This window comes from Aspergillus candidus (genome assembly GCF_002847045.1).
Source record: "Aspergillus candidus strain CBS 102.13 unplaced genomic scaffold BDW47scaffold_9, whole genome shotgun sequence".
In the NCBI taxonomy this organism is placed as follows: domain Eukaryota; kingdom Fungi; phylum Ascomycota; class Eurotiomycetes; order Eurotiales; family Aspergillaceae; genus Aspergillus; species Aspergillus candidus.
This window is the reverse complement of record NW_020194014.1, coordinates 654,466-680,169: the sequence shown is the minus strand read 5'-3', so window position 1 is coordinate 680,169 and position 25,704 is coordinate 654,466. Positions and strand designations below refer to the sequence as shown.

The following is a 25,704-nucleotide window of genomic DNA, read 5'->3' as shown; positions in this document are numbered from 1 at the left end:
AGGGGCGTGACTAATAAGAACACGAAGAAATGCAGCATACCTAGACTCGATTCCATACTAGGGTATAGAAAAAGTAATAAAATAAAAAAAGATAGAATACTCAAGAGTAGTGAAGAAAATAATAGAATAAAGAATAATAAAATACTTAAGAGTAATAATAATACTAAAAAAGAGAAAAAAAATAGGATAAGAAATAGTAGAATATCTAAGAATAATAAAGATAATAAATTACTAAAGAGCAAGAACAGAAGCTAAGAACAGATAAAATACAACTTAACATATATACATAGTTAATAAGTAGGGGATTAGCCGCCTAAATAATATCTATCCCAACCCCCACCTAAATCGGCACGCTGCTGTTTACATATTTACTATATTCCAAAGTTTAGAACTGTTCTAACTACAGGATATGATTAGTCCTAGTCATGTTTTGTCTACTGGTCTGAATATCCCCCTCATCGTTTGATGGCCGTTTATTTAATTAGCTGATATCCTCGCTGCATGGGGCCAATGTCCCCGGCGGTAGGTGACCGCGGCGGTGCGGGGTCTCAGGGAGAGAGCGAGTAAGGCTACAGAGACGGGCGCATCAAGGTGATGCGAGTTCCCAGTTTTGCTCGCAATAGATCTCCTCTGATTTGCTGGGCGATGCTGTGGTAGTGGGGAAGCTCTTCCGAGACGCCCTTGCTGGCGGTGGGATGCCCTAACAGGGGACAAGTCACAGCGAGCGCGAGCTAGGTGCAGGTGGAATCCAGCGAAAGGTACCGCCAGAGAAGCGGTCACGATAATGGATGAAATCATTGGATGGCACGATCAATGACATCGTTGGTCTGCGCCATATCTACCCTGCTCATATCTCCGCCGCCATATATAGCATCAGGGCTATTGACCGCGCTGGATCTTGCTCTCCTCAGTCATCTCCTTCAACCCCCTTCCTCCCTCACAATGCGGTCCAACGTCGAGACAGTGGATCTTTCCAACACTGTCAGCGCTTGCTATTCGCCTGCGACAATTGCCCCGGCTAACAGGATGATCCATATCGCTGGCCAGCCAGGCAGTACAAAGCATGGCTTAGTGCCTGCTGATTACGAGTCGCAGATCCATTTGGCGTTGCTGAACCTGCGAAAGCTCATCATCGCCGCAGGATCCTCCATTGAGGACATCGTCAAGCTCAATCTTTTCATCGTTGATTACGACGCCGGCAATCGCAAGCACACTCGTCACATCCAACGATTTCTTGGCGGACACCGGCCGGCCATCACCCTTCTGCCGGTCCCCAAGCTGGCGGTGCCCTCCTGGCTATTCGAGGTGGACGCCGTCATCAACCAGCCCGAGCCTCCCACCCCCCCTGCTCTGCCTGCTGCAAAAGAGACGACCGACGTTATCATCGTCGGCGCGGGTCTCGCTGGTCTTACTGCTACCCACGATATTCTGCGCGCGGGTCAGTCATGTCTCATCCTCGAGGCCCGGGATCGCGTTGGTGGCAAGACCTGGAGCACGCCGCTCAAGGATGGCAAGGGGTTGGTTGACCTGGGTGCCGCCTGGATTAACGACTCCAACCAGAGCAAGGTTTACGCTCTGGCGCAGCGGTATGGGGCCGAATTGATAGAGCAAAACACCAACGGGAACATAGTTTTGCAGGACGCTGATGGCAACTGCTCTCCTTTTCCCTACGGAGAGCCCCCGAACGTAAGGCCAATCATCACAACCCTTGACCGTGGCATGGAGCTAGATGGAAGAGCGCAGCTAATACATCTCTTACAGTTTGACAAGGCTACCAAAGCGCATCTAGCCGACATTCGCGACATGTGTGAGGCGGATTGCCAAGAACTCGACACATGGAGACTGAAGGATACCAGACTGGACTCCATCACGTTCGAGGCCTACCTACGCTCGCGGGGAGCTAGCAAGGTGGCAATCGATACTGCGACTGTCTGGACCCGCGCAATGCTGGGCCAGGACCCCAAGGACTTGTCGGCTCTCTATTTTCTCAATTACTGCAAGTCTGGAGGTGGTCTGCTGCAGATGCGCTCCGACCGTAAGCACGGTGGGCAATATCTGCGAGTGCGCCAGGGTACTCAAGTGTTTTCTTTGGGACTCGCATCCTCGCTGCCAGAAGGCGTCGTCCGACTCTCAAGCCCCGTTCACTCGATCATCCAAAATGCTAACCAGACCGTAAAGGTGCAGACCAGAGGCGCCATCTATGCTGCCCGGAAGGTCATCATCACGGTGCCGAGCCCGGTCATGAAGTCCATCACATTCCACCCCCCGCTGCCACTGGCCAAGCAGGCGTGGATTGCGTCCACCACCTACGGGTACTACACCAAGGCCATGATGGAGTTCCGTTCGCCATTCTGGGTCAAGGCCGGCTTCTGCGGACTCGCCCAGTCGTTCACCGGCCCTGCCAGTGTGATTCGCGACAGCTGCATCCCAGAGGATCGCAAGTATATCTTGACATGTTTCATGGGGAGTGACCCCGGCCGCGCCTGGGCTGCGCTGTCGGCCAAGGAGCGCGAGCAGGCCTTACTGCAGCAAATTGCCAAGCTTTTTGGTGCATTGAACCTGGACAACGAGTTTGTCCAGATGAGTACATACGAGTGGGTGAATGATGAGTGGTCGGGCTGGGGCTGTCCATGCACTGCGCTCACCCCCGGTGTCCTCGACACACTGGGCCCCGATGCGCTGCGCAAAAGCGCGGGCAACCTGCATTTTGCGGGCACTGAGACTGCTGAAGAATGGAAGGGGTACATGGAGGGTGCAATTCGCAGCGGAGAGCGAGCCGCCGTGGAGGTGGTCAAGCAGTTGAGTGCAGGTATCACTTCACACCTGTGAGCACTGGTAATATATATCGAGCGCAAAAATTATATCAATACTTAAATGTCTTCCGCTGTTCCAAACTTGTGCCCAGTATATCACAGTAAACTTGAAAAACCCTAATCACTACTGGATTAGACTACACAGCGAATAAACCATTTACCGGGAGATGGATTAAACCGTCGATGATGTTTTGTTCTCCCCCCTCCTTTTGTCTCCGACCGTTGTCATCATAGGTTTAGTTAGAACGAACCCTCCTCTCGTCATCTTCCGCTTCTAGGAGCAAAAGAAAAAGAAAAGACACGGAGAAGGTTGTCTTCAGGATCCTGGCGGGAACGTCAGAACATGCACCAAACTAGGTCGATGACTCACTAGACCAGGAGCAGTCGACAGCGCGATTACGCCGTAAGATGCCATTCCCGGAAAAAGTGGACCGCCACGGACTCTACCGCCGCGCGAGCCCTATCAGCTTCCCTTGCCATTGTTTCCCCCTCTTGTGGTATTAAAGAAGTGGGGCGGGGCCCGGAGAACGAAGCTCGTGGGCGTGGAGTTTGTTATCACCGCCGGGGGTTTTCATGTCGTCTGTTCTCGGCAAGCCAATTGCACCTTTTAAAGTCCTGCGGCGATCGGCACGACTGCTCCGGGCGCGCTCTTTCTTCGTTGCTCCAGCTCACCACTGCTATCCCCGCGGGATTTCCACTATGACACAGGAAAAGACGAGAGTTTTGGTTGTCGGCACTGGCGGTGTCGGCACGATGTCCGCCTATGCACTTCAGCAGGGGGGCAAGGCCGAAGTCACGGCGGTCATTCGATCGAATTATGAGGCCGTGCTGAAGAACGGCATCAGCATCGACTCTGTCCAGTATGGTGACGGCATCAAGGGATGGAGACCGACGCATAGTATATGGAATCTGGCCGGCGCTGCGATGGATCTACTTGTGCTGACACAGTGGCAGTTGTCAAGGCCGTTCCGAACGTGGCACAGGAGAACCTGCCCCCCTTCGATTTCATCCTAGTGACGATCAAGAACATTCCGGACATCTCGCCCACTGTTTCCGATGTGATTGAGCCCGCCGTGACGCCGGGTAAGAGCGCCATCGTTCTCTCCCAGAACGGTCTCAACATCGAGAAACCGGTGGTCGCACGTTTCCCCAACAACCCGATCATCAGCAGCGTGTCGTACATCGGCGCGATGCAGGGCACTGACGGGTACGTCCTGCATGATGACCCCGACGAACAGAAGATCGGACCTTTTAGCACACCTGGGGTCCCCGCGCAGGCGGCCGAAGAGGCGGCAAAGCGCTACATCGACGTGTACAACCCGCACGGCAAGCTGGACATCATCTTTGACGCCGACATTCGGCGCACGCGCTGGCGCAAGCTGATCTACAACGCGTCGTATAACTCGATCGCGACGATCTTGCGACTGGACACGCCACGCATGCGGATGAGCGGGCATATCATCGACGACCTCATCCGGCCCATCATGCGGGAGGTGATTGCCGCCGCACGGGCCAACGGCGTCACGGATCTTGCCGATGACCTGCCCGAGACCGTGATCCGGACCGACCCGCTTCACACGGCGTTCAAGCCATCCATGTGCCAGGACATTGAAAAGGGCAACTTCATCGAGATTGAGAACATCGTGGGCGAGCCGCTGCGCGAGGGCGAGGACAAGGGAGTCTCGATGCACACGCTGCGGACTGTGTACGGCGTGCTCCGGGGCTTGCAGCTCAAGGTCAAGGAGAGCAAGGGCTTGTGGGAGCCAAAGTTTAGCGCCGATAACCCCTACCAATAGGCATAAATGGGAAGTTCAAGGTCACACGTAACGGACCCTCTTTCTATCTTTTCAGTAGAAGATTCTCGGAGATTTGACCATGGGTAAAGCGTTTACAACAGCGACCAGGAATAACATTTTACTAGTGATCGGTAGCCCAGGCAGAAATTTTCCCAAGCCAAGGACATTGCGGTTCATACTCCCCTAGGTTGCAAAGCAAAAGCTCTCTAATATCTCGACCATGACTAGTCACTGTCGATACAATCAATGCATCAACTACCTATTTAGGCCTATCTCCCACCAGGAAGGAGAATTTATTCTCTTTCCACAGATCTAGGTAGCTTCATACTTCTCTATAATGAGGTGATTCATCTTTCCTTCCATCTAGAGCTTCCCATCTCGCTCTCAACAGTTACAGGTCTCCCTTGGGGAGTGTCAAATCCCCCAAAGTGTCAATTCCTACCCAGTGAGGACCCGATCCGAGATAGGCTCTTTCTGATTTGCACAAATGCCATTTCTGAGCAAGATCGACAATTCTCCACAGAGTTACTGCGAAGAAAAATGCAGCAGACATGTCATGATACATGCTACGCTACAAACGATCATTAAATGTATGTCCCTGAGTACCCAATATATACTGTCACTGCTGATGTAGCTAGTCATAACGAAACGAAGAAGGGTAGTTTTCACATTCAAAGTTTCAACAGGCGGCCATCGGGCTGCAGGAGCGAAATATGCTCCGTGCTGATTTCAGATACGTTTTTGCAACTGGCAGTCCTGTCAGCAAAGATTCGGGCAAGAGAAGGTAGCGCTTCCAGAGGATCGAGGTCTTACCCAGCCAATGCCATGCACGTTTTGAACTCATCATAAAGTAAGCCGAGGGCAAGTTCTACGCCCCTTTGCCCGTCATACTGTGGCCTGTCAGCTTCAGACGCCTCATCACGAAGTGAAACGTGAATTGTCATATGGGAGGGACAAACATACAGCGAGACCCCAGATAGCCGGCCGGCCGGCGAGACAAAAGTCGGCACCAAGAGCGAGAGCCTTGAAGATATCGGTGCCCCGGCGGATCCCGCCGTCCACGGCGATGGGGATTTTGCCCTTGGCGACCGGGGCGATCTCGCGGAGCGCATCGAGGGAGGAGGGCACACTGTCCAGTTGGCGACCGCCGTGGTTGGAGATGATGATCCCGTCGAAGCCGTGCTTGATGGCAAGCTCGGCATCGGGGGCGGTATAGACTGGATGGAAGGAGAGATGTCAGTCCAGAGGGTTCATGGAACCGGGGCTGACTTTCAGCGAAGAGGGTTTTCACGTACTTCCTTTGCCCCAGATCTCCATCTTGGTGTGCTTGCGAAAGAAGGGAATGATGTCGGTCCATTCGACCGCATTGTCTATTTCGGGCTCGTTAATGTCGAGCGTACTAGAAACGGGTAGGAGAATTATTCACCATAAGCCATCGAGTCGTCACCGTCCTCGAGGTTGGTCACATCGACACCAGGGAAAAGATTCGGGTATTCCATGCCATTTGGCACGCCAAAGTTATTCCGGTACTCGTTGAGTCGTCGACCCAGGTAAGGCACGTCCAGGGTGACGAACAGCGCCTTGAAACCGGCAGCTGAGGGGCCGTGGGTCAGCACACACAAGGGAAAAATAAAAATGGAAAAAAAAAGCCCCCAAGGGATCCCAATGCACGGTCTCACCCTCGGCTCGTTTGATGAGTCTGATCATGGCGTCTTTGTTCTTCAGCAGGCTCATCTGCATCACGTACGGGTTGCCCTGGCCGTGGGCGATGACCCCCTCGAGCCCCTTGGTGGAGTAGTTCGAAAGGCCCATCATCGTGTTGAAGCCGGCACAGGCCTTAGATGTGCCCTCTTCTCCGACGGGGTGCGCCAGAGTTTGCATGGCTGTGGGCGAGAATCCAAACGGGAACTTTACCTTGCATCCGACAATGGTCGTGCTGGTGTCCAGGCTGGACAGGTTGCGGAGGACCCGCGGACGGATCATGTACCGATTGTAGGCGGATTCGTTGGCCCGCAATCTGCGCACGAGCGGAGGTCAGTGTTTCTCTCCGGCACCGTGGGGGATTGAGTCAAAACATACGTGATGAGATCCATGGCGCCTTCATTGTAATATTCTAGCAGCCGGCTGTCAGCGATCGGCTAAGTCCAACATCCTGCGGGCTCACCACTCACCTCGATAGGTCTTGAGCATCCTGTCCGAGCCCAGCCGCTCGAGATCTTTGATGCAAAAGACCTGCGGGTCAAGAGTCTTTCCCCGGTTCGCCATTGTCGTGACTGAGTTGCACGGGGAGGCAGGTGAGGTGGAGGTTGACGAAAGGCGGATGAATCCAGCGACCGAAACCAACCCAGGCATGTGGAAACGGGGACAACCGAGACTTGAAGCTCTTTTGAGGACCGCTATCAGTCAGCAACTTCTTCCGCCACAACTAGGGCGTCGCCAGCTACTGTATCTCGTTGTGGATGACGGCGGAGAGTGCGGTAGGCCGAGAAGAGACGGTGGGTCCGGGTTTGTCGCTATCGCCTGCCCACAGAGGCTAGTGGAGACACCCATTGGGAATTTGGGACCTTTCGCCCTCGCCGGCTTTCCGTCGGGGAAAATCGTGAGGGGTGCTCTGCAGCTCGGCTCTACGGTTATGGGCGTTATGAATATTGCGACAGCTGTTATCTATGCGACTGGTGTGATAAGAAAGCCCCGATGCCAGCTGGTCTGAACCTGACAGTTGACGCCAGGCGCCTTGTCCATTTCGCTCTGGAATCTAAGCAGAAGCCGTTTAGATCTTACAATGCCAGTCACCAAACATGTGCTAAAATGTTGAAGTATCAGAGGGTTGGTTCAACGGGGCACGATGTTTGGCTCATAAAAATATCTATCATGTCATTCTTTCGCAAAACGGCAGTCGGATTGCGGTGATAGTAAGGTGTCGGACTGCCCGAGCTGCGCTAGTTACTCGGATATGATCGTAGCGTATGCAAGTGAGGATACAAGAACACACGTCAAATGAAGAGCAAAGACGAGAGTTCTGATTCTGATTTGCACCCCAGAGCAGGAGAGGTATCTTCGTCGCATCCCTCTAATCTCCCTTGCAGAGCTCCCCGTTCGACTTCCAAATCTCATATTCCAAGTCGGGCTGGAATTCGGTGTACAGGGTCTCCTACATCGGATTATCAGTATTTTTCTCTCACCGAATGGCATCGCATGGCGGCTTGAGGTTAAGGACTTACCGCGTCGGCGTTCACCCGGGCAGTGAACTTCGCCTCTGTTTCTCCGATTAGGTTCTTAGGAAGACCCGTGCTTTCCACCATGATCTGCACCTCACAGGAGCGCTCCATCAAGGTGAACAGATAGGCGGCCTCGTCAACCGTGCCGCCCGTCGTCAAAAGGCCGTGATTCTGGAGCACCATCACCCGGCCAGTGTCGCCCAGCGCCTCGGCGATCCGCACGCCCTCTTCGGCCCCCAGGACCACTCCGCCAAAGGCCTTGTAGACGGCCTGGGTGCCCCAGAAATTACAGGTGTCCTGATTAATGATGTCTAGCGGACGTCCAAAGGTCGACCATGCCTTCCCGGCCGGAGAGTGGGTGTGGCAGGCCGCATGTACGTCCGGTCGCGCCCGGTGGATGGCACTGTGGATCATGAAGCCGGCAGCGTTGATGGCTGTCCTGTTGCCCCCGATGACCTGGCCCTCCTCGTTAATCTGCACCATATCACTGGACTTGAGCATGCCAAAGTGCCTGCCCATTCTAAAGCGATGTTAGTGACACCGTCACCTTCGACCGGGCATGACCATGGGTTGGCGGCGGGTTCTTACGGGTTGATCCAGAAAGTCGACGGGTCGACAGGGTCGCGCACGCTGATGTGGCCACTGGTGCCCTCCGTGAAGCCCTTCCGTGCAAATACTCGGAAGGCGCCCGCCATGTGCTCGAGCTGCCACTGTCGCTTCTTGTAGGGGTTGCTGATCTGGGGGACTCCGGGGAACTCGTAGCCGCCCGTAGCCAGCGCGGCCTGGGCGCCGACAGCTTGCTGGGGCGTCTTTGCAACGGCAGAAATGAAATGACCCTGCTCCTCGATGGCCTGGGTAGTCGCGGTTGTGGTCATCATGGGTGGTTGTCGAGTTGCCGAGTTGAGGGTGGGATTTTTGCCTGTTCCTGTTGATTTCTTTGTTTTTTTCTTGTTTTTTAGTATTTTGAAGTTTGTCTTCGCAAGTTTACAATATGTAGATGGTTAAAGATCTTTATCTTATGAACATTTTTTGGGGCCGTTTTAGGACAATCGCGACACCAATCGCGACACAGTCCATGTTGATCCTGACATCAATAAAAGTTTCTTAATAGTGCACGCCCGATCAGGTATTACAAGATATGAACCATTCTTTATGGAGTATGCTGAAACCACTCTTCGTCACCATGGTTTGGGGAGACAACCTCGAGGGCGCACTTTGCCGGGAGAGGACAGGGAGCAATACGGGAAAGCCACGCCGACGCAGTGGGTTTCCTGTAACGACCCTAGCCGGCCGGTCTCACAGAACGGGACTTGGCCTTGTGCAGAGCATGAGTTCTGGGAGGCCACAGGATCTCGATAACCCACCGCTGATAATCACGACGCCGTAAGTCAATCATGGATAGTGAAACTTAATCGGTCTGTGGGTCCAAAGTTGACCTGCTTCCCCGCACGGCGGGGTGAATTGCCTCCGGCCCGAATATTTCGTCCCAACCGCCCCGCTGACGCTTTAAGCTGCCTTCTCTGGCGGTCTCTGTAATATTCCCCTTCTATGCCCCCTACTCCACTGGCTGGGGGTGAGTACATCTCTGCTCGGACTTTACCACCTGGGGAACAAGCTGCTTCCACCTGCAGTCGATCGGTGTTTGCACACTCGCGGTGGCTCCCAGGCCTCCGATCAGACTGATGTCCGCGTCCACTCAACCCCGGAAGCGCACAAAAACGTTTACGGGGTGCTGGACCTGCCGGGCCCGCAAGATTAAGTGTGATGAGGGCAGGCCTGCCTGCCGGCAGTGTTACGAGAAGAATCTCAGCTGCGAGGGATATTCGGCCCGCCTGCAGTGGCTCACCCCTGCCACAGGCCAGGATATGCTCCGATCTCAGCCCTTGTTTGATGGCTCCATCAGTCATTCTTTGCGACGACTGCTGCCCGTAGGTGAGTCTAACTCGCTGGGCGATACGGTCCTATCGTTTGGCAATCTCTCCCCTAAGTGCGGTTAACTTCCGTACATCCTCGTTGACGCGCGTGTGGTTAGAGCCTCCCCAGTCCAGTCTAGACTGGGACCAAGTAGATGGCATTCTTCGTTATCTTGACTCGCTGGAGTCGGTTATCAATCCGAGTAGTGAGGATGTCAGTGCCAGCATCCAGAACTTTGGTGTCTTTAGTCTTGCGCATGGGCCATGCCCGACCCTTGGTGATCTCGGCACCACGGCGCCCGACATGCCCAAAGCCCTCCAGCCAGACAGTGGATACGAATTGCCTTTCGATCTCGGATCCGTGCTCATGGATTCCGATCCATCACATGGGAATTCTGAAGCAGAGGCGGCGTGGAATCTTTGTAATTTGCACGAGGGAGAGTTGTCTCTGGCATTACCCCCACACCGGGAGTTGGCTCCGTCTGCCGTCCCGTTAACCCCCGGGCTCGTCCCAAACCACCCTATCCCTCCGGGCCATGCGGCGCTGTCACCGCCTCGGGGAATTGGAGGCCTCATGCTACCAGGGGGCACCAACAGCAACCTTTGCAGCAAGACAGGGCCCGGGCCAACATTTCCGAGGCCCACGAACGCACTGGAGCATCTGGCGGTTCCTTCCCAGGAGCAGCTCCTTATGGGCCACTATCGGAACCGTGTAGTCAACCTTTTCTGTGTAATTGATAATGCCAAAAGCCCTTGGAAGACCATCCACCTGCCCCGAGTGTTGCAGTGCGCGGGGGAGCTGAGCCTCGGTGGCACCACCACGCGTATTCGCGACGCACTGCGGAAGACGCTGCTGTCCATTAGTGCCTTCTACCTATGTAACGACCAAAGAGCCCGCCATCAAACCGACGAGGCCGAGAACTGGGGCATGATAGCTTCACAATACCGGTGCGACGCGATTGGACTACTCAAATACGCTGTTGAGACCGATCTCTACGCGGACGAGAAACCCAAGTATAAAGAGTTCCTTGCCACAATGCTTTCTATGGTTACCATTAATGTAAGTTAAAACAACCTCGCAGGTAAATCCGTCGCATCACTCATTAATATCAACCCCCCGGTTCTCCTAGGTGATGTCTGGAGACACGAGCACCTGCGGCGTCCATCTGGACGGCGCTGAAAGGCTCATCAACCACACGTGTGCTCGCAAATCTACCTTCTCCCGTAAGGCTCAATCTCTCCATCGCATATACCTTTACCTGCGAGTGATATACGAAAGTACTGCCGTGAGGAAACCCAGAAGCGGGGTTTCTCGGTTTTCATCATCATTGGGCTCGCACGAGGCGTTTGGCCCGCAACCAGCGGTTCCAAGGCAGCACATTATCATCGACGACGATGAGACATCCTCCTCAGTAATGCCCATGGTACAAGAGATGCCGGACAGTGAGAGCCCGGTTGTGCACATGTCGTCTTACGAATGCATCTACGGGATACCGCAGAGTCTCCTGATTCTGTTGAAAGAATCCATCGAATTCATAGACGAGCTAAATAGTCACCGCACGATCGCGGAGGCCTCGTCTATCCCAGAAGCCCTGGGCCAAACGTGCGATCGTCTCGAGCAGAGGATCATGGACTGGCCGCTCGACGAGCGTCTCCAGCGATACAAGGTGTCCAAGGACGGCGTCAGCGCCACGATCATATATCACCAGACGAGGGCCTTTCTAAACGCGCTCATCATATTCTTTTCCCAGGGCGTCAGGCTGATGAATCACCGCTACCTTCGGCAGTACGTCCAGGCGATTCTGGACAGCATCGAGGCCATCGAGCAGATCAAAGCAGAGACCAATATTCTTGCCGCCCCACTGTTCTGGCCCGCCTTCATGGGGGCGACGGAAGCATTCGAGCCCCGACAACAGGAACGCTTCCGGCAGTGGTACAGCCGAGTAGAGTTGTATGGAATCGAGGCCGTGAGAACTGGCATACAAGTTGTGCACGAGGTTTGGAGGATGGGGCCACCCACTCACCGCCAGATGCATTGTGGCTGGCGTAGTGTTGTAGAAAGAAGGAGCGACTGCCTCATGCTAACCTGATATACGCGGTGTTCAGGAGAGATGAAATATATAGAACGCATTGACGTTTCCACAACTACACATGTTTTTCCTTCTTGAAAAAAACCCAAAAATATATAAATATAAGAAACATACCTGTGAATTGAAGATTTCCTAATCCTTGAAAGAAATAGTGCAAATATGATATTTCCGAGTTTGAGGATATGTAAAAAGATATTTTAATGACCGATCATAATCATGAAAAAAGGTAATCAACTCTACTTAATAGGGTCATTAAAATATGCCAAAATCAAAATTACTGCCATTGGATAGGGTCTGTGCCCAGAGACTGTGATTCCAGTTGATGGATGCCACCTGAAACAGGTGCGGATAGTCCCAATGCAACCAGATACTCGTCCATTTCAGCACACGCCGGTATCAAGCCTGGTTTCTGGGATTTGCGGAACTCTATGTAGCTCAGTGCTACGTTGTAGAGGACTAGGAAAAGACGGTACATCCTAGCAGCAGCATCTGAGACCGTTGGTGCTAATTCGATGGATTCGACGAAGGCATGTATGTGATATAGGTAGGTTTCATCTTGGGTTTCGATTACGTGGCAGAATATGATGATGAAGGGGGAGAAGGGCGCGAAGAGGAGGGTCCTTAGAAGCGATTGAATACGTTAGTGCCTCGTGACGAGATGAAGCGGGATGGGGGCTTCATTAGCCCTTGGCTTCGTCCGGAGATACAACCTTACCAATGAATATACTTGGCGAAGTAGATACACGTATCAAATTGATACAGTCGTGGTGTACCTGTAAAGTGGCCACGGCGGCTTTGATGCAGTTTAAGCTGAAGGTTGTGGAGGATTCTTTTGCGGGTGGAGCGGCCCGATAAACCAGCGTGAGAAGCGATCGACGGAGGACATCGTCAGAGAAAGCGAAAAAGTTCATCAAGTCTTCACCAGAGGTCTGGCTGGCAGTTTTAATCCATTGGTTCTATGCGATATTAGACACTTTCATTGATCGGCCCATTCGTGACTTACGTGTGTATCGCGAGTTGCCTTTTCCAATGTTTGAAGGTCATTCACTAGAATTTGCACTCGATCGTGCCGCACTGTGTCGGGTTGGGCAAGTGAGGAGGGGCTGTATAGCATCGCGTATATGTTGCCCTGGCATCGCGCACATTCAATCCATAAGGGAAAGTATGCCATGACAGGTGCATGGCTGAAGCTGTTTACTGTAGGCCGAGGTAGTGTTATCTCACAGTCGGGAATAGTTGACGCTCGCCCAAGGCGAAGCGATAAGCTCTTGTCAAGAAAGTAGACGCTCCAGAAGAGGAATAGTTTGTATTGGATGGTGTCTTGCGAGTCAACCTGCATGGACACACTCTTATGATAGCCGAGTGTCTGGCATAGCTCGGACGCCTTTGATGAATATGTCCAGGACATAGAGGGCTTTGAGAGCTCTATGAAGTGGAAAGCCTGCAAACAGATTAGATCCAGGAACCAATCACAAGACGAGATACTTACACCAAAAATAAGTGCGAGAATTGCGCTCGGGGTTGCAGGCAGATGCAGAGGTAGATCAGCTAGCGCGACTTCTAGGTTGTCTTGACATAAAGACGCAAAGCCGAAGTATTCTTCACGTTGCTCCTCGGGCAGTTGAAACGCATAGTCCGAGAACAGAGAGTGCAGACCGGCATTCACAGATATAACATCAACGCCAGAATAATCATCAGAGAAATAGACACCAAGGCACATGTCCGGAAACTGATTCAGTTGAATAAATTCATAGATCCAGCCGGTACCAGCGAGGCTCTGGGCTAAGAAAAAGACGGGTTAGATATGATACGTGCCGATCACAGCCGCAAACCGGTACTCACATTTCGCACGACGGGTCAGGGCAACAGCTTTCTCAATGGGAGGAAGCTCGAGGCCTTTCAGTCGGGGACGGTGAGTAGGGGGGACGTGAGAGTCAATTATTTCACCCGAGGCAGTCTGCTTTTTGAGTGTCGCGACGGTTTGAGCAAGTGCATCGAGAGTCTGGCGCATCTCTAGGCTGCAGTCTTGCACAGAATCTGCGCTCACGAACGTTTGTAGAAAGTCGTTTGCAAAAGCCGAGTGGATGTGTGTTTCACCAGGGTCGGATTGTGGAGATGGGATCACATTCTGATTTGATTAGCACGGGTGGGATGTATAGTAAGATGTGTGAGGCTCAAGCTTTGGAATAGATGTAGATTCGAAGGAATATTGCAGCAACGTTCTATCTTTGAAAGCTTGTTTCTGTCCCTTAATCCTACGAATGAGAGTACTGAGTCGGAGGATGGTGATTTCCTGGTCTCTCGTCGGTTTGCAATTCAGACTGTAGTGGTTTTGTTATAGTACACTCCATCGCAAACGCAAAGCATTTCATATACCAGGCCCGGCTTTGGAAGCTCAACTCCATGCAGTGTGGGGCCATAGGAATCATTTCACAAGTCACCTTCGGGCTATGTGGGAAGGCGTTCTTGTACGCATCCAAAGTTCCAGGGGAGCAAGTCCAGAGACTGTCAAATTCGCCTAATCCGTACAGCAACGGAACCTTGACTTTCGTGGAGTACTCCTTCCAATAGTCAAGCCACGTTATGTTGATATCATGTAATTCGCCGTGAGGAACTGGCTGATTCAATGGTTCCGTAAATTGTCGCATCTCCGGCGGTGCGAGGTTCATACGTGGGTGTTGCAGCATAATAGCGTCTTTAGGCTCAGCTTCGAACTGAATCAACTCGGCTCCTTCATCCAGTAGATTTATCATGCCTTGCCTTGGTCCTTCCACGAGCTCGGCCCCAATTCCAGATGTGATAAGGCCTGCTAGTGGATAGCTTTCGAGACCGGTATAAGACCCAGTGGCAATCGTTGCAATCATTGCGCCGATTGAATGCGATAACAGCACTATCGCTGATGCTGCGGCACGATCACCAAACGTTTGCCACAAGGCCGGCAAGACTGTTAAATTCATGAAAATTCCCTGTTCCTGGGCGTAGGTCGGTGCGGTTTCAACGTTGGGAATTAGCGTGCTCGCTCCGTATCCAGGACGATCGATTGCAATAACCGGGATGTTTAGACAACATGACAAATTGAATATTGATTGAGGACCCTGTACATCAAAATAGCGAGAATCATAGCTGCCACCAGGGATGCACACAACTAGAGGTTGCAGGTGAAATGATTTAGAGTCCCTGCTAGGGAAGTGGTGGCGACCGGATACAGTGGCGCCGTTGGGTAGAGAGAGCTTGAATGGCTCCATATTCAGATATAATTATCCTACGGGGTGTGGTTGAGAAGAGCACCCAGGGTAGAAATAATAAGATAGATGTTTTTCGATCCTTCAGCGTGAGGGCATGTCAGTTCTAGTAGTGGAGAAATTGGGTGTCGGCAATCGTATTTGAGCTGGAAAGAACATAACAAGTTTTGACAATATTTTCGGCTACCTAGGGTACGGCATGCTGTAGTGGCCACAGGGCTAAAACTCCTTTTTCATCGGCGGCTATTTGACCACGTATTCATAGTAGGATGAATATATTACTCCTTTCTTTCTTCTCATTATACATAGTATACCGAATCCTTTTTACTATGCATAATACACTATCTATTTTCTACATAATAGCAGGTACTCCAATCTAGTACAGTGAATGAATCCTTACCCAACGGCGGGGATAGACTTCCAAACAGCCCAATATGACCCGGGCCCAACCCGGACCGTACCCGGGCTAAATTGTGTTTTGGGTCCAAGACTCCGACTCAGTGTTCGGTCCGGATTAGGCCTATATAGACCTTAAAATGGGGTGGATCTGGATATAGAAGCTTAACATCACCAATTCTACGTCCAAATCGGCCAATTCCCCACATAATCTAATCAATTGCAAGAAATGCTAATATCCACCAATTGAAACACTATTATACTTAATTGGGCTTGGCTGCATCCAATTTGGCCAACAACTCACTCTTGGGGACTTCGTCAGCCCACTTGCCCCGTGGCCGTTCGAAGGTTGACAGGACACGGCTGTAGGAAATGCCGCCAAGTTGTCCAACTGGCCGCAGTTTTTCCAGGTCGATGTGGCTGTAATCCGCATTAGCGGTGCCCTCCTTGACCCAGAAACGAGTGGCCTTAATGAGAACAGTAGCAGCAATGCTCATTCCAGGCTGTTGATGATCGGTGAATTCTTTAATATCGATCACCTTGCCCTCGATGTTGAAGACAGACTCCTCAACGCGCGAAGGCTTCACTGTTGTTGACGGCGCTTCGTGGAGACCCGAGACCTCCCACTCCGATACTCCATATGGGGCATCAATAGAACTGGCATTGACAGCCTCAATCATATTCTCAGAGACAGTGTTAATAACACATTCTCCAGTCTCTTTCAAGTTGTGAAATGTATCCTTGACACGTCCGGGACGCGATGAGAACCCCACAATGAACATTGGTGGGTCATGATCGATGACTTGGAAATAGCTAAAGGGGGAGAGATTCTTCTGTCCTTCGGGATTGACAGTGCTTAGGAAGCCGATCGGTCGAGGCGCGATGCCCGAGACCAGCAGGCGATAGTTGTTGATCATTGGCCGATCTGGCGCGTATGGGTCGATTTCATGATGTTTTTGAACGAGACTCGCCCCATTATCGGGCACACCCTCCCCATATTTCCAGCTGGGGAAAGGCGACTTGGTCACTTGAATAGGCTCCGCTTGGTCGAAATCCGGGCGTTCGGCTTCATTCTCTGCAAAGCCACCGACATCTTGGACGATCTTGTAACTTTTCTGGGCTGCGACATAATCTTTGTCGGTAGCGGTGGCAGCAGGCGCAGAAGAGCTCATTCGGAAAGTTTTCAATGATTGATTTTGAATTTGATACCCCAAAATGACATTGTAAGACCTGCGACAAGATTAGCATGAGTGGCGATATGGAGACAGGGCGGTGGGGATGCCTACTGCCTGAATGAGACACGCCCGATCGTTTTCGCATGAAACATTGTGTAGGAGCAAGTGAGATGTAGCTGTTTATTCGAAATTCCCAACACCCGTCTACGCAAAACGCGCTGACAAAATATCAATCTCTTCGGTTGGCAATCCCGACTGTCGGGAGTTGTGTCCGAGTGGCCGGGCGATTATACCGGCAGAATTGTTATCCGGCACTGAATAATTTCTAAAATAGTTTAGCAGGCCACTAGCCTATGACTATCCCCTAGTTTTCTCCGTATTCCTCGTCTTGTAGCTAGTTGATGAATGTAATAAAGCTCTAAAAATATATCTCGCAGTCACTTTTTCCAACCTAATATATCTTAGCTTTCAATAATATAAAGCCTAGAGGTCCAGCCAATGCAGAGCTACTAGCATGAATATCTGCCAGCTTCTTCAGGAATAGGAGCTATTGGAGTGGTCTAGGGTGGCACAATCACGCCATGAAATCCGCACCACACCCCTCCAACCGCACCAAACCAGCAGTAGTGTGCGTTCGGTGGCAGGGGGTCAGAATCCGCAGCGGTTTCAGATCCCTGAATAGTGCGAGCTAGGTTGCAGATTCTCGATCTGTAAAACCAAGCTAGAATTAGCTTGATTTAAACATTTTTTGTGAGTTATTTGAGTATATTTTAACATATTAATATGAAAGTAATGATTGATATAATTAAAATTGCATTCAGTGTGGTTTGGTGCAGATTTCGCAGTGTGGTTATCCCACTCTACTTTAATATATTCTGATAACTATTATAACACTAGTAAAATATCAGAAAGAGATATTCCTGTCTAAAGAGAAAAAGCTCTATCAGATGATATACAGATTACAGCATGAGTTTCTACATCATGTTTGTGAGTAATACCATTACCTGGAATATACCTATTAGACGGAAGCTGGAGACTGGAATAATGGGAGGAAGGATATAACATTACTACTTGACGTACGGGGACAGGAAATGCAGATCACCAAGAGTGTTATCATGCCTGTAGCAAGCTATGGCAACACAGAAGTTATTGCGTTCAACCGAACATCCACGCAAATCTATGTTAGATAATATAACAAAATTCCTCGAGCCCTTCCAAGATAACGCCCTGTCTCTCTTCCCGCCGATTTTGAATAAGAAAATAGACATTTAAGAGTAATACAACAAATAGGACTAGCAAAATTAGCCCCATGGACATCCAAATACCAGGGATATGGCATGGAGCAGGACTTGACTGAAAAAACAATTCGACCGACGATCCCTTTAAGACCACCATGCCCAATTAAAGATGCACTGGCAAAGGCCCGATTCCACTGGCCCCGTATATTACTTGCTTGATATATCATGAATGCCGTGATGCTGGCATTAACATCTGCCGCAACGAAGAAGACACTGACATGTTGGGCTCCCGGGGATGCAGCATAGCCCATCACCGCGAGGCCAATAATGGCAAAGATGGAGTTCACTATGATGATCGATCCCCTGATGTGGTACCTATCGCCCGTCCAAGCGCCTTCGAACATGTAAATAGCGGCAAACGCGTATGAAGGCGCAACTAAGCAGTACGAGGCCGCTACATTTAACCTCATGCCCTGGTGCAAGATTATGGGGGAAAAGTACGTCATGAAGTATGCCACTTCTGTTGCGGCCAGGAGAGAACCGCAAACGTCTATGTCTTGGGCTCGAAAGCTGAAGAAAGGAGGGCTATTCATGAAAAAGGGTCAAGGCTGGAACGGCTGCGGTCTTCGGTCAGTCGTTGCAGATTAAACTGGCACTGAATGTCACCTAGTCGGCCTCATCAGGGTTGAGATAATGGTTCTCTGTCAGGGAGTTTAAGCAAAAATCAGAATGCCAATACTGCCACAAGGTAAGTGAGAATGCCCTCCAAAATGAAGATCCAATGCCAGCCTTCAAGTCCCCCAACACCTTTCATCTGTGAGAGACCATACGCAAGTATTTCGGAGAACGCAGATGCCGTTATCCCTAGCAAGTAGTATCCCATATGTCACTTCTACAGCTCATACCGCACGTACCACGTCGACATGAGAAAGACAATGCTGGGAAACGAACCCCTTGGGGAGTCCCAAGAAAAGTCATACCGCGACCATCTGCTTCCAGGACGTCGTAAAGCCAAAACCGATGGTCATAATGACCCAGGCAAGAATCAACGACGATATCAACCATCGTGTTCCAATTCGTCTCACAATGGCATTGGATAGTATTTGGGCCAGCGTGTATGTCACAAAGGATACCAGCAATACAATGGAGTAACGGGTACCTTAGTCTAAATGGATATCCACATTCATACCAGCAATGGCAGCATTAGATACATTGGTGCGGTCAATATGGCTCACGCTGGTTATAAGGCCACATATCAGAAGGAGACGACGATCTATTCGAGAGATCATGTTTCGACTCTCCGCTGGATGATAGTCCTTAGGGCTACCTGTAGGAGATAGGGTATCGATTTGAAAGCATTATGGCTTTTGCTGACCAGATAAATCAACCATGTTGCATACAATTCAGAAAGGAGCTCAATCAAAAATTAACCGGGAGACGGAAAGCAAGCGTGAAAGAAAGTAATATCATTGGCTTGATGTTACCCCCTTTACACAACTTCCCCATATTCCCCGAATTACCAAACTCCGTAGAGGGGCTAAAGGGCCTCTTTCCCATTAATGGATATTTCCCAAGTTCTGGTGATACCAACACTAGGTGGATAGGCTGCTTTTATCGGCCAAAATCGGCCATATTGGTGTGATCGGCCAGAGTGAGAGTCAATTCTCTCCGCGCACTGACTTAGATGAAATGTGCATGTATGGTTTTACCACAGAGAATGGTTATTCAAAAACCCCTCTTATACAATCTTCAACAGGGAGAAGTCGAAAACTTATTCAGAACATCACAGTTACACTCCATTGGAATCATAATGATGATGTTGTGATTAACACGCTTTTGAATCAAAGCCTAGTTCTCCGCGAGGCAGGGGTGGAAATGGCTCAAAAGCCGAAGGATGTTCCTACTTCCAAGGAATAGTGCAATGGGCGCATAAAGATCACCGGACAGAATGTAGGGATTGTATCAGCTGTGAATCCAGTATTGGCGGACAGGTTCTCTTCAAGAGGTGTCACCAAGTCTGTTCTAGCATTGATGGGGGGCCAGGTATGCCGGGTCTGTCATTAGATATGGCGGGACTGTCGTTTTCATGTGTTTGGCTTGACGGACTATCATGTTCTTATCCGACCCAGACTCTAGCTCCCTGGAAGGCAAGCTGTGGGTAAATTCCCCCATGTGGGACGCCACATGTGTTGAATTAAGACAAATACCCCCAAAGAAGTACGGCTAGGGTGAGCAAGATTGATAACAGGTAACACTAGTCGGCAGGTGGAAAATCCCTCCGATAGACTACTACTGTCAACTACCGTGAGTGGTATCTTGATTGGTGATATTGATGCATTGTACAAGTGTTCTCTGGCGATTCTGCTACTACGCTAACCTAACCGATGTCTTATGCTCGTGTCTCCTGGTAAAGTATTTGTCCTCCAAACTATAGCTAGGTCTAAGACAACTAATGCAGGGGCTATCTTCTGGTGCTCGAACAAAGTTTCCTCTTTTGGCCTGATTTCCTCGATGGCATCATGATCGACAATTCTTTTCCCAACCAGTTTTCAGCTGTAGGACCCACTATTTCCCTTTGTCGCTGCCTCGTAGACGAATTGCCGGGGCATAAAATCTTTCAAATCAGTGCATTTCCCCTGCGGTCTCCTTGCCGCGGCCAGAATGACTCGTCTAGGTTGTTGTTCGGCCCCAATCGGGGTTTGATGGTCACTTGAACACAAATACAAGAACCCACCGAGCCGAGATCTATTCTATCTACCAACTTCTTTGTCTCTATATTCAAAACGTGAGATATTGCCAGATCTAGAATTATGAGGCTCACGTCTACGGTGGCCGCGGTGCTGCTTGGCACACTGGTGGAATACTGCCAAGCGAACCTGTCTGCCCGCAGTGTGGATCCCTGTGTATGTTTAAATAAATTAGAGTCCCCGGCATGTGGCATCTGGGATGTGGAAACAGACCATTTGCTAACATCTTTACTGCTGGCAACAGTGCGATGCTCTCCTTTGCAGCAAGATCGGTGACCGAGTGGTCCTGCCCCACGCGAAGTCCTACAAGGAATCGGTGGACTCCTACTGGGCGGTGAACGTACAACTAGAGCCCAACTGCATTGTCCAGCCGGTTTCAACCGACGAGGTGTCAACTGCCGTCCAGATTCTAGCCAACTCGATTACGAGCGAGTGTAAGTTCGCCGTCCGCAGCGGAGGCCACACCACATGGCCCGGCGCCAACAACATCGAGGATGGTGTCACCATCGATCTGTCAAATCTCAACAGCACCACCTACCATAAGGGGGCCGAAACTGCCTCTATCCATCCCGGTGCGCGGTGGGGGGATGTTTACAAGGCTCTGGAGCCTTTTGGGGTGACGGTCCCGGGTGGCCGCACGGCTCCGGTTGGTGTTGGCGGGTTCTTGCTCGGAGGTACAGTCGTGGATTCACAATTTCGTAGCAAGTTCCTATAGACTAACAGCAATAACAGGCGGTAACACCTTTCACACCGCGCGTGTTGGGTTTGCCACCGATAATGTGGAGAACTTCGAGGTGGTCCTCGCGAGTGGAGGAGTGGTGAACGCCAGCCGACAGACAAACACCGACCTTTTCAAGGCGCTGAAGGGCGGCACTGGGAACTTTGGCATTGTCACCAAGTATGACTTGAAGATCATTCCTCAAGACAAGCTCTGGGGTGGTCTTGTCGCCCACGAGAATTCCACCACGCCGCAGCTGGTGGATGCATTCGTCAACTTCGTGGACCACCTCCACGAGGACCCTTATGCCTCGTATATCGGAATGTGGCAGTATAGCACGGCCACCAAGCAAAACACCGTGGCATCCGCTCTGGAATACACCAAAGCGGAACCGCATCCTCCCGCATTCCATGACTTCTACCAGGTTAAGAATGTCTCCGACACCATGCGGTTGGCGACCATGGCCAACCTGACGGCCGAAATCGGTCAGCCTGATGGTTACCGGTATGTTTGACGGGTTTTGCAAAAGCGATTCTAGCTCATCATTACATGATTAGGGATGTCTTCCTTACTGGCACGTACGCGAACGATGCAAAGGTCCTCGCCAGAGCCGTCAAGATCCATGACTCCAAGATCGATGTGCTCAAATCCCAAGCCAAGAGCAAAGACTGGACTATTTACGCTATGTTTCAACCGTGGCCGAAAATCTTCTGGGAGCAGAGCGTAAAGAAGGGCAGCAACGTCCTGGGATTGGAACAAAATGACGAGAACCTCTTCCGTACGTACCCCAACTAGGCTTCCTTCTTTCCCCCCGATGCCCCGTTCCTCGCAGCCTAATTCTTTTGCCCCTGCAGAGGTTTTGTACGACTACTCCTGGAGCGGCGCGGCAGATGACAAGCTGTTTCGACAGACCGGCATCGACGCACTGAAAGAGCTCAATGAGTATGCCAAATCCGAGGGAAAGTTCAACGAGTACGTATACCTCAACTACGCGGATCGCACCCAGAACCCTCTCCGTGGTTATGGACAGGAAAACCTGGAGTACATTAAGAAGGTGGCCGAGACCTACGACCCTGATGGCGTTTTCCAGACACAAGTGCCTGGAGGTTTCAAGATCACCCAGGCGTGAGGCACAGCATTTTCTCTCTATTTAGATTCTTGTACCATTCTCATAGTATCAGTCGGATATATCAATACTCAACTACTTGGAGCACCCGGTCCTTTGGTCGATGTGTACTACGTAAGCTCCTCTCGAATCAAGGGTCATAGCCTTCCTAGTAGCCCCAAAACCTATTCAACAATTCATCTACAGATGAGCGTGACGTTTTCATTCATCTCCCAAGCTGCATCGCCAGACCAGACTACAGTGCCGATCGCTATCAAATGTGCACCAGCCTCCCTGCACATAACCCTAATATATCGACGGCGGCAACGATCAATGCAACTCTCGGAGAACGAACCTCAGTGTCATCCGTCTCGTTACCTTGTTCCCGTTCCTCCAGTCTGCCGATCCCATATATAGGATTGCCTGACAGATCTCTGGATGTGTGACGCCTTTCGGCTATCCTAAGGCGTGGTTCTACCTGCTGCCCCCCTTTAGCAACGTTGAACCCAACTTCATTATCATCTGCAACTGCCTTCCTTTCCTCCGCCAGTTCTGCCGCCGCTATGCCCCCAGGTTCATCGGCGAAGGGAGCACCCAAGGTCTACGCTACTTCACCGGGGGCGGATACCAGGATGATAGCACCTCCCGGTCACGGGCTCGGCGCAAATCTGGACTTACCCTACTGTAGGATGATGTCGAATTGGCTGACGGCGGTGGCACCCAGTCACAGATCATCAAGGAGGTCCACTGGAATGTGACGACCGAGTACGCCGATGAGTCTCCCAATGCGGGGATGAGGGACCAGTAGTTCAGAGCCATGTATAAAAATGACGCGGCTGTCGGAAATAGTGGGAATTAGAGGCCCGCGTCGACGCTGCGCGGCAAGCTATGGCTCCCAGGGATGATGGGGAGTTGCTTCTTCCTGGTATCAATCTATATATAAGCATTCGCCGCACTTCAACCCATATTGATATTGGTTGCCGGTCTAGTATATCCGAAGTGTATATTTTCATTAGGTCTACCAGGTCGCGGGTGTAATGCTTCAGACCGCATCTCTGATAGCCACTATGCTGTAGATGGTCGACGTAGAGTAAAACGGATGTAATCACCAGATAAATAAAACGCACAGAAGTCGTGCTATCTCTAGTGCCCAACCCTGTAATTACAGTGATATTTTGGCCTACCGAGTCAACTTTGAGAACTCCGTATTTATTTGCATTTCTGTTTCTCTTCAGTTGGATATCATAAAACTTATTCATATTATGTATACATGTTTGTTCCTACATATTTGTTCCTCAAGTCCCAGTGGACTGAGGTGTCCTTGCGTTGTCTGTGACACACCCCTGGGGGAGCGGGCCTGTGGGTTTTGGTAGTTGCCTCGCGGGGGAGTGGGCTGGCAAGGCAGGAATTTGGAATTTGGTATTTGGAATTCGTCGGGTCGACCCGGGAGACTATGGAGTGTGGACCGTTGTGGATTTGGTGAGTTATGGAGTAACAGGCCGTCTTGGTAACGGCAACCCGCGGTCCGGGGCTCGGTCCGGTTTGAACTGTCACTCTGGTGGAGTGGGAACTTCAGAGCGCGAAAAAGGAGGTTCGACGCTGCGCATAACCCAAATCTTTGCCGCAAATCCTCCAACGAGAACATGAAAACAAAACAAACATATGGATAGATATATAAAACATCAAGTAGCTCCACAGTTCAATAACCATTGGAACAATCATAGCATCCTTGACGCGGGGTACCAATTAACCGTCTCTTTTTGCACACCATCACATGCCACATTAGATCTATGCTAGCCATTGATCAGAAATAGACAAAGACGGCAGACAAGCAGAGATAAGTAATATGCATAGAATTTGTCATATTCCCTCGTACGTGATGTCATGAGGAGCCAATATCACATTGGCTGTGGATGCAGGATAACCGTGCTCGGATATATATCTTAGATGAAATTCAATTTAACCAAGAGAGGTTCAACCCACCGTGCCACTCATATTATCCCAGCCAATTCCACTAGTATTAAAAGTATCTAGTACATTGTGTATTTTATATATTCCTTTAGTTTTCCAAACTCTGGGAGAATACAGACGCAAATAGTGAAAGTAGGTAGTAATGACTTTGATGATGCTTGCGCTCTGGCTAAGCCGTGGCATAGGCTGTAAAAACTAGGAAGAATCAAAAACAAAAGTGACCCGATGAAATATATGCAAACTGATTGCAGTAACTATCATTATGTAATGTCCACGCAGGATTGATACCTGTGGAGTAGGCAGTCATGCAACCTCAAATAGTTAAGGCATGGGTTCCTGGCATGAGTTTTAAGTTTCGAACTATCATCTGTACACATCAAACGGTGTCACGGCTGGGATCAATGATATATGTCATATAAAGATGGTCAAGGATAATCTGGACATGTAGATATGACATGTAAGATGTGTCGCATTACTAAGAAGTGACCTGTCTATATCAAACCCATGGCCTTTCAACCCTGCATCTACGGCTGGGATGTTGGCACAACAGCCCTGTATTCCAGGCTACTGGTTCTGGTATTTTGGCTCGGCATACTATTGTGATAGTCTACACCCTCTGAAAGTTCATTGAATCTTACTCGGATGCCAGTGAGGTAATATCACTGTTTGTCGAGAATCCATGATTGTCCTCGACCAAACCTTGGTCCGATCCGGCACCTGAATACTTTCGATCGCATTATATGAGTGACTACCCATTCATTGCTATTGACACCACCCAATAACAGCGAGTATCGTACCATAGTGGCTTTCATCAGCCATCCATAGGGGAATGCCGAACATCAGTATAATATGTCTAGGAACTGGGGATGGTCACTCGCGACGGTCCAGACCGCATCGGGTACAGTGGGCATGGAATAGTCCGGCGTCCATTTGGGCCACCCTCAACGAGGGAGAAGAAGGTGGTGCGCCAGATAGACTGCAATTCAACACATGAAGCCGTATACCCGGGCAGTACGACGACTAGACCGATCCCTGCGTCTCGTCAACTTTGCTTGGTTATTTTTATCCCGCCCGAACGAAGGTATGACGATCGGCGTCCTGTTTCCCCGACGCAATATGTCAACCACGCGATCGGTTTTGGCCCCCAAACCATTCCTTGCAATAAGGGTCAACGCATGGGGGCCACACAAAGATGGCACGGTCGGATTTAACACAAGACCGCATGGTTGGCCATATAACATGTCTAACTGCGCAGACGGGTGTCGAAAGACCATTTCGGATG

At 50.7% G+C, this 25,704-nt stretch overlaps 10 protein-coding genes across 10 annotated transcripts; 5 read left to right on the top strand and 5 right to left on the bottom strand.

The window, feature by feature from the left end:
* Nucleotides 1-942: 942 nt before the first annotated feature.
* On the top strand, nucleotides 943-2,829 carry BDW47DRAFT_135166 (putative flavin-containing amine oxidase; the record flags this gene model as incomplete). The annotated part of the gene is made up of 2 exons (XM_024818266.1): nucleotides 943-1,686; nucleotides 1,762-2,829. The coding sequence occupies 2 exons, from the start codon at nucleotides 943-945 to the stop codon at nucleotides 2,827-2,829; spliced, it is 1,812 nt and encodes a 603-aa protein (XP_024674405.1).
* A 683-nt stretch (nucleotides 2,830-3,512) lies between these two features.
* Nucleotides 3,513-4,609, top strand: BDW47DRAFT_123881 (ketopantoate reductase family protein; the record flags this gene model as incomplete). Its single annotated transcript, XM_024816141.1, has 2 exons — nucleotides 3,513-3,711; nucleotides 3,768-4,609. The coding sequence occupies 2 exons, from the start codon at nucleotides 3,513-3,515 to the stop codon at nucleotides 4,607-4,609; spliced, it is 1,041 nt and encodes a 346-aa protein (XP_024674404.1).
* Nucleotides 4,610-5,280: 671 nt separating this feature from the next.
* Nucleotides 5,281-6,874, bottom strand: BDW47DRAFT_135165 (alpha-hydroxy acid oxidase; the record flags this gene model as incomplete). The annotated part of the gene is made up of 8 exons (XM_024818265.1): nucleotides 5,281-5,356; nucleotides 5,423-5,499; nucleotides 5,573-5,826; nucleotides 5,905-5,979; nucleotides 6,036-6,203; nucleotides 6,289-6,626; nucleotides 6,689-6,722; nucleotides 6,781-6,874. The coding sequence occupies 8 exons, from the start codon at nucleotides 6,872-6,874 to the stop codon at nucleotides 5,281-5,283; spliced, it is 1,116 nt and encodes a 371-aa protein (XP_024674403.1).
* An 805-nt stretch (nucleotides 6,875-7,679) lies between these two features.
* On the bottom strand, nucleotides 7,680-8,702 carry BDW47DRAFT_123879 (class II aldolase and Adducin N-terminal domain protein; the record flags this gene model as incomplete). Its single annotated transcript, XM_024816140.1, has 3 exons — nucleotides 7,680-7,760; nucleotides 7,831-8,347; nucleotides 8,416-8,702. 3 exons carry the CDS (start codon nucleotides 8,700-8,702, stop codon nucleotides 7,680-7,682), a joined length of 885 nt encoding a protein of 294 aa, XP_024674402.1.
* Nucleotides 8,703-9,432: 730 nt separating this feature from the next.
* BDW47DRAFT_135163 (Zn(II)2Cys6 transcription factor) lies at nucleotides 9,433-11,830 on the top strand (the record flags this gene model as incomplete). Its single annotated transcript, XM_024818264.1, has 3 exons — nucleotides 9,433-9,759; nucleotides 9,860-10,800; nucleotides 10,871-11,830. The coding sequence occupies exons 1-3, from the start codon at nucleotides 9,510-9,512 to the stop codon at nucleotides 11,828-11,830; spliced, it is 2,151 nt and encodes a 716-aa protein (XP_024674401.1). The 5' UTR covers nucleotides 9,433-9,509.
* Nucleotides 11,831-12,390: 560 nt separating this feature from the next.
* On the bottom strand, nucleotides 12,391-12,859 carry BDW47DRAFT_101933 (uncharacterized protein). The gene is made up of 3 exons (XM_024811754.1): nucleotides 12,834-12,859; nucleotides 12,546-12,786; nucleotides 12,391-12,450 (listed from the first exon to the last, which is right to left on the bottom strand). Exons 2-3 carry the CDS (start codon nucleotides 12,739-12,741, stop codon nucleotides 12,398-12,400), a joined length of 249 nt encoding a protein of 82 aa, XP_024674400.1. The 5' UTR covers nucleotides 12,742-12,786; nucleotides 12,834-12,859; the 3' UTR covers nucleotides 12,391-12,397.
* A 1,311-nt stretch (nucleotides 12,860-14,170) lies between these two features.
* Nucleotides 14,171-14,650, top strand: BDW47DRAFT_101932 (uncharacterized protein). Its single transcript, XM_024811753.1, has one exon. It carries the CDS (start codon nucleotides 14,234-14,236, stop codon nucleotides 14,399-14,401), a length of 168 nt encoding a protein of 55 aa, XP_024674399.1. The 5' UTR covers nucleotides 14,171-14,233; the 3' UTR covers nucleotides 14,402-14,650.
* Nucleotides 14,651-15,731: 1,081 nt separating this feature from the next.
* Nucleotides 15,732-16,862, bottom strand: BDW47DRAFT_135160 (flavin reductase family protein; the record flags this gene model as incomplete). Its single annotated transcript, XM_024818263.1, has 2 exons — nucleotides 16,755-16,862; nucleotides 15,732-16,698 (listed from the first exon to the last, which is right to left on the bottom strand). Exons 1-2 carry the CDS (start codon nucleotides 16,793-16,795, stop codon nucleotides 15,732-15,734), a joined length of 1,008 nt encoding a protein of 335 aa, XP_024674398.1. The 5' UTR covers nucleotides 16,796-16,862.
* Nucleotides 16,863-17,825: 963 nt separating this feature from the next.
* Nucleotides 17,826-19,272, bottom strand: BDW47DRAFT_116134 (major facilitator superfamily domain-containing protein; the record flags this gene model as incomplete). The annotated part of the gene is made up of 7 exons (XM_024814889.1): nucleotides 17,826-17,935; nucleotides 18,015-18,401; nucleotides 18,497-18,536; nucleotides 18,621-18,745; nucleotides 18,900-19,040; nucleotides 19,071-19,208; nucleotides 19,257-19,272. The coding sequence occupies 7 exons, from the start codon at nucleotides 19,270-19,272 to the stop codon at nucleotides 17,826-17,828; spliced, it is 957 nt and encodes a 318-aa protein (XP_024674397.1).
* A 1,414-nt stretch (nucleotides 19,273-20,686) lies between these two features.
* On the top strand, nucleotides 20,687-22,475 carry BDW47DRAFT_135158 (FAD-binding oxidoreductase; the record flags this gene model as incomplete). Its single annotated transcript, XM_024818262.1, has 5 exons — nucleotides 20,687-20,784; nucleotides 20,873-21,302; nucleotides 21,361-21,850; nucleotides 21,904-22,124; nucleotides 22,201-22,475. Exons 1-5 carry the CDS (start codon nucleotides 20,692-20,694, stop codon nucleotides 22,473-22,475), a joined length of 1,509 nt encoding a protein of 502 aa, XP_024674396.1. The 5' UTR covers nucleotides 20,687-20,691.
* Between the last annotated feature and the right edge of the window lie 3,229 nt (nucleotides 22,476-25,704).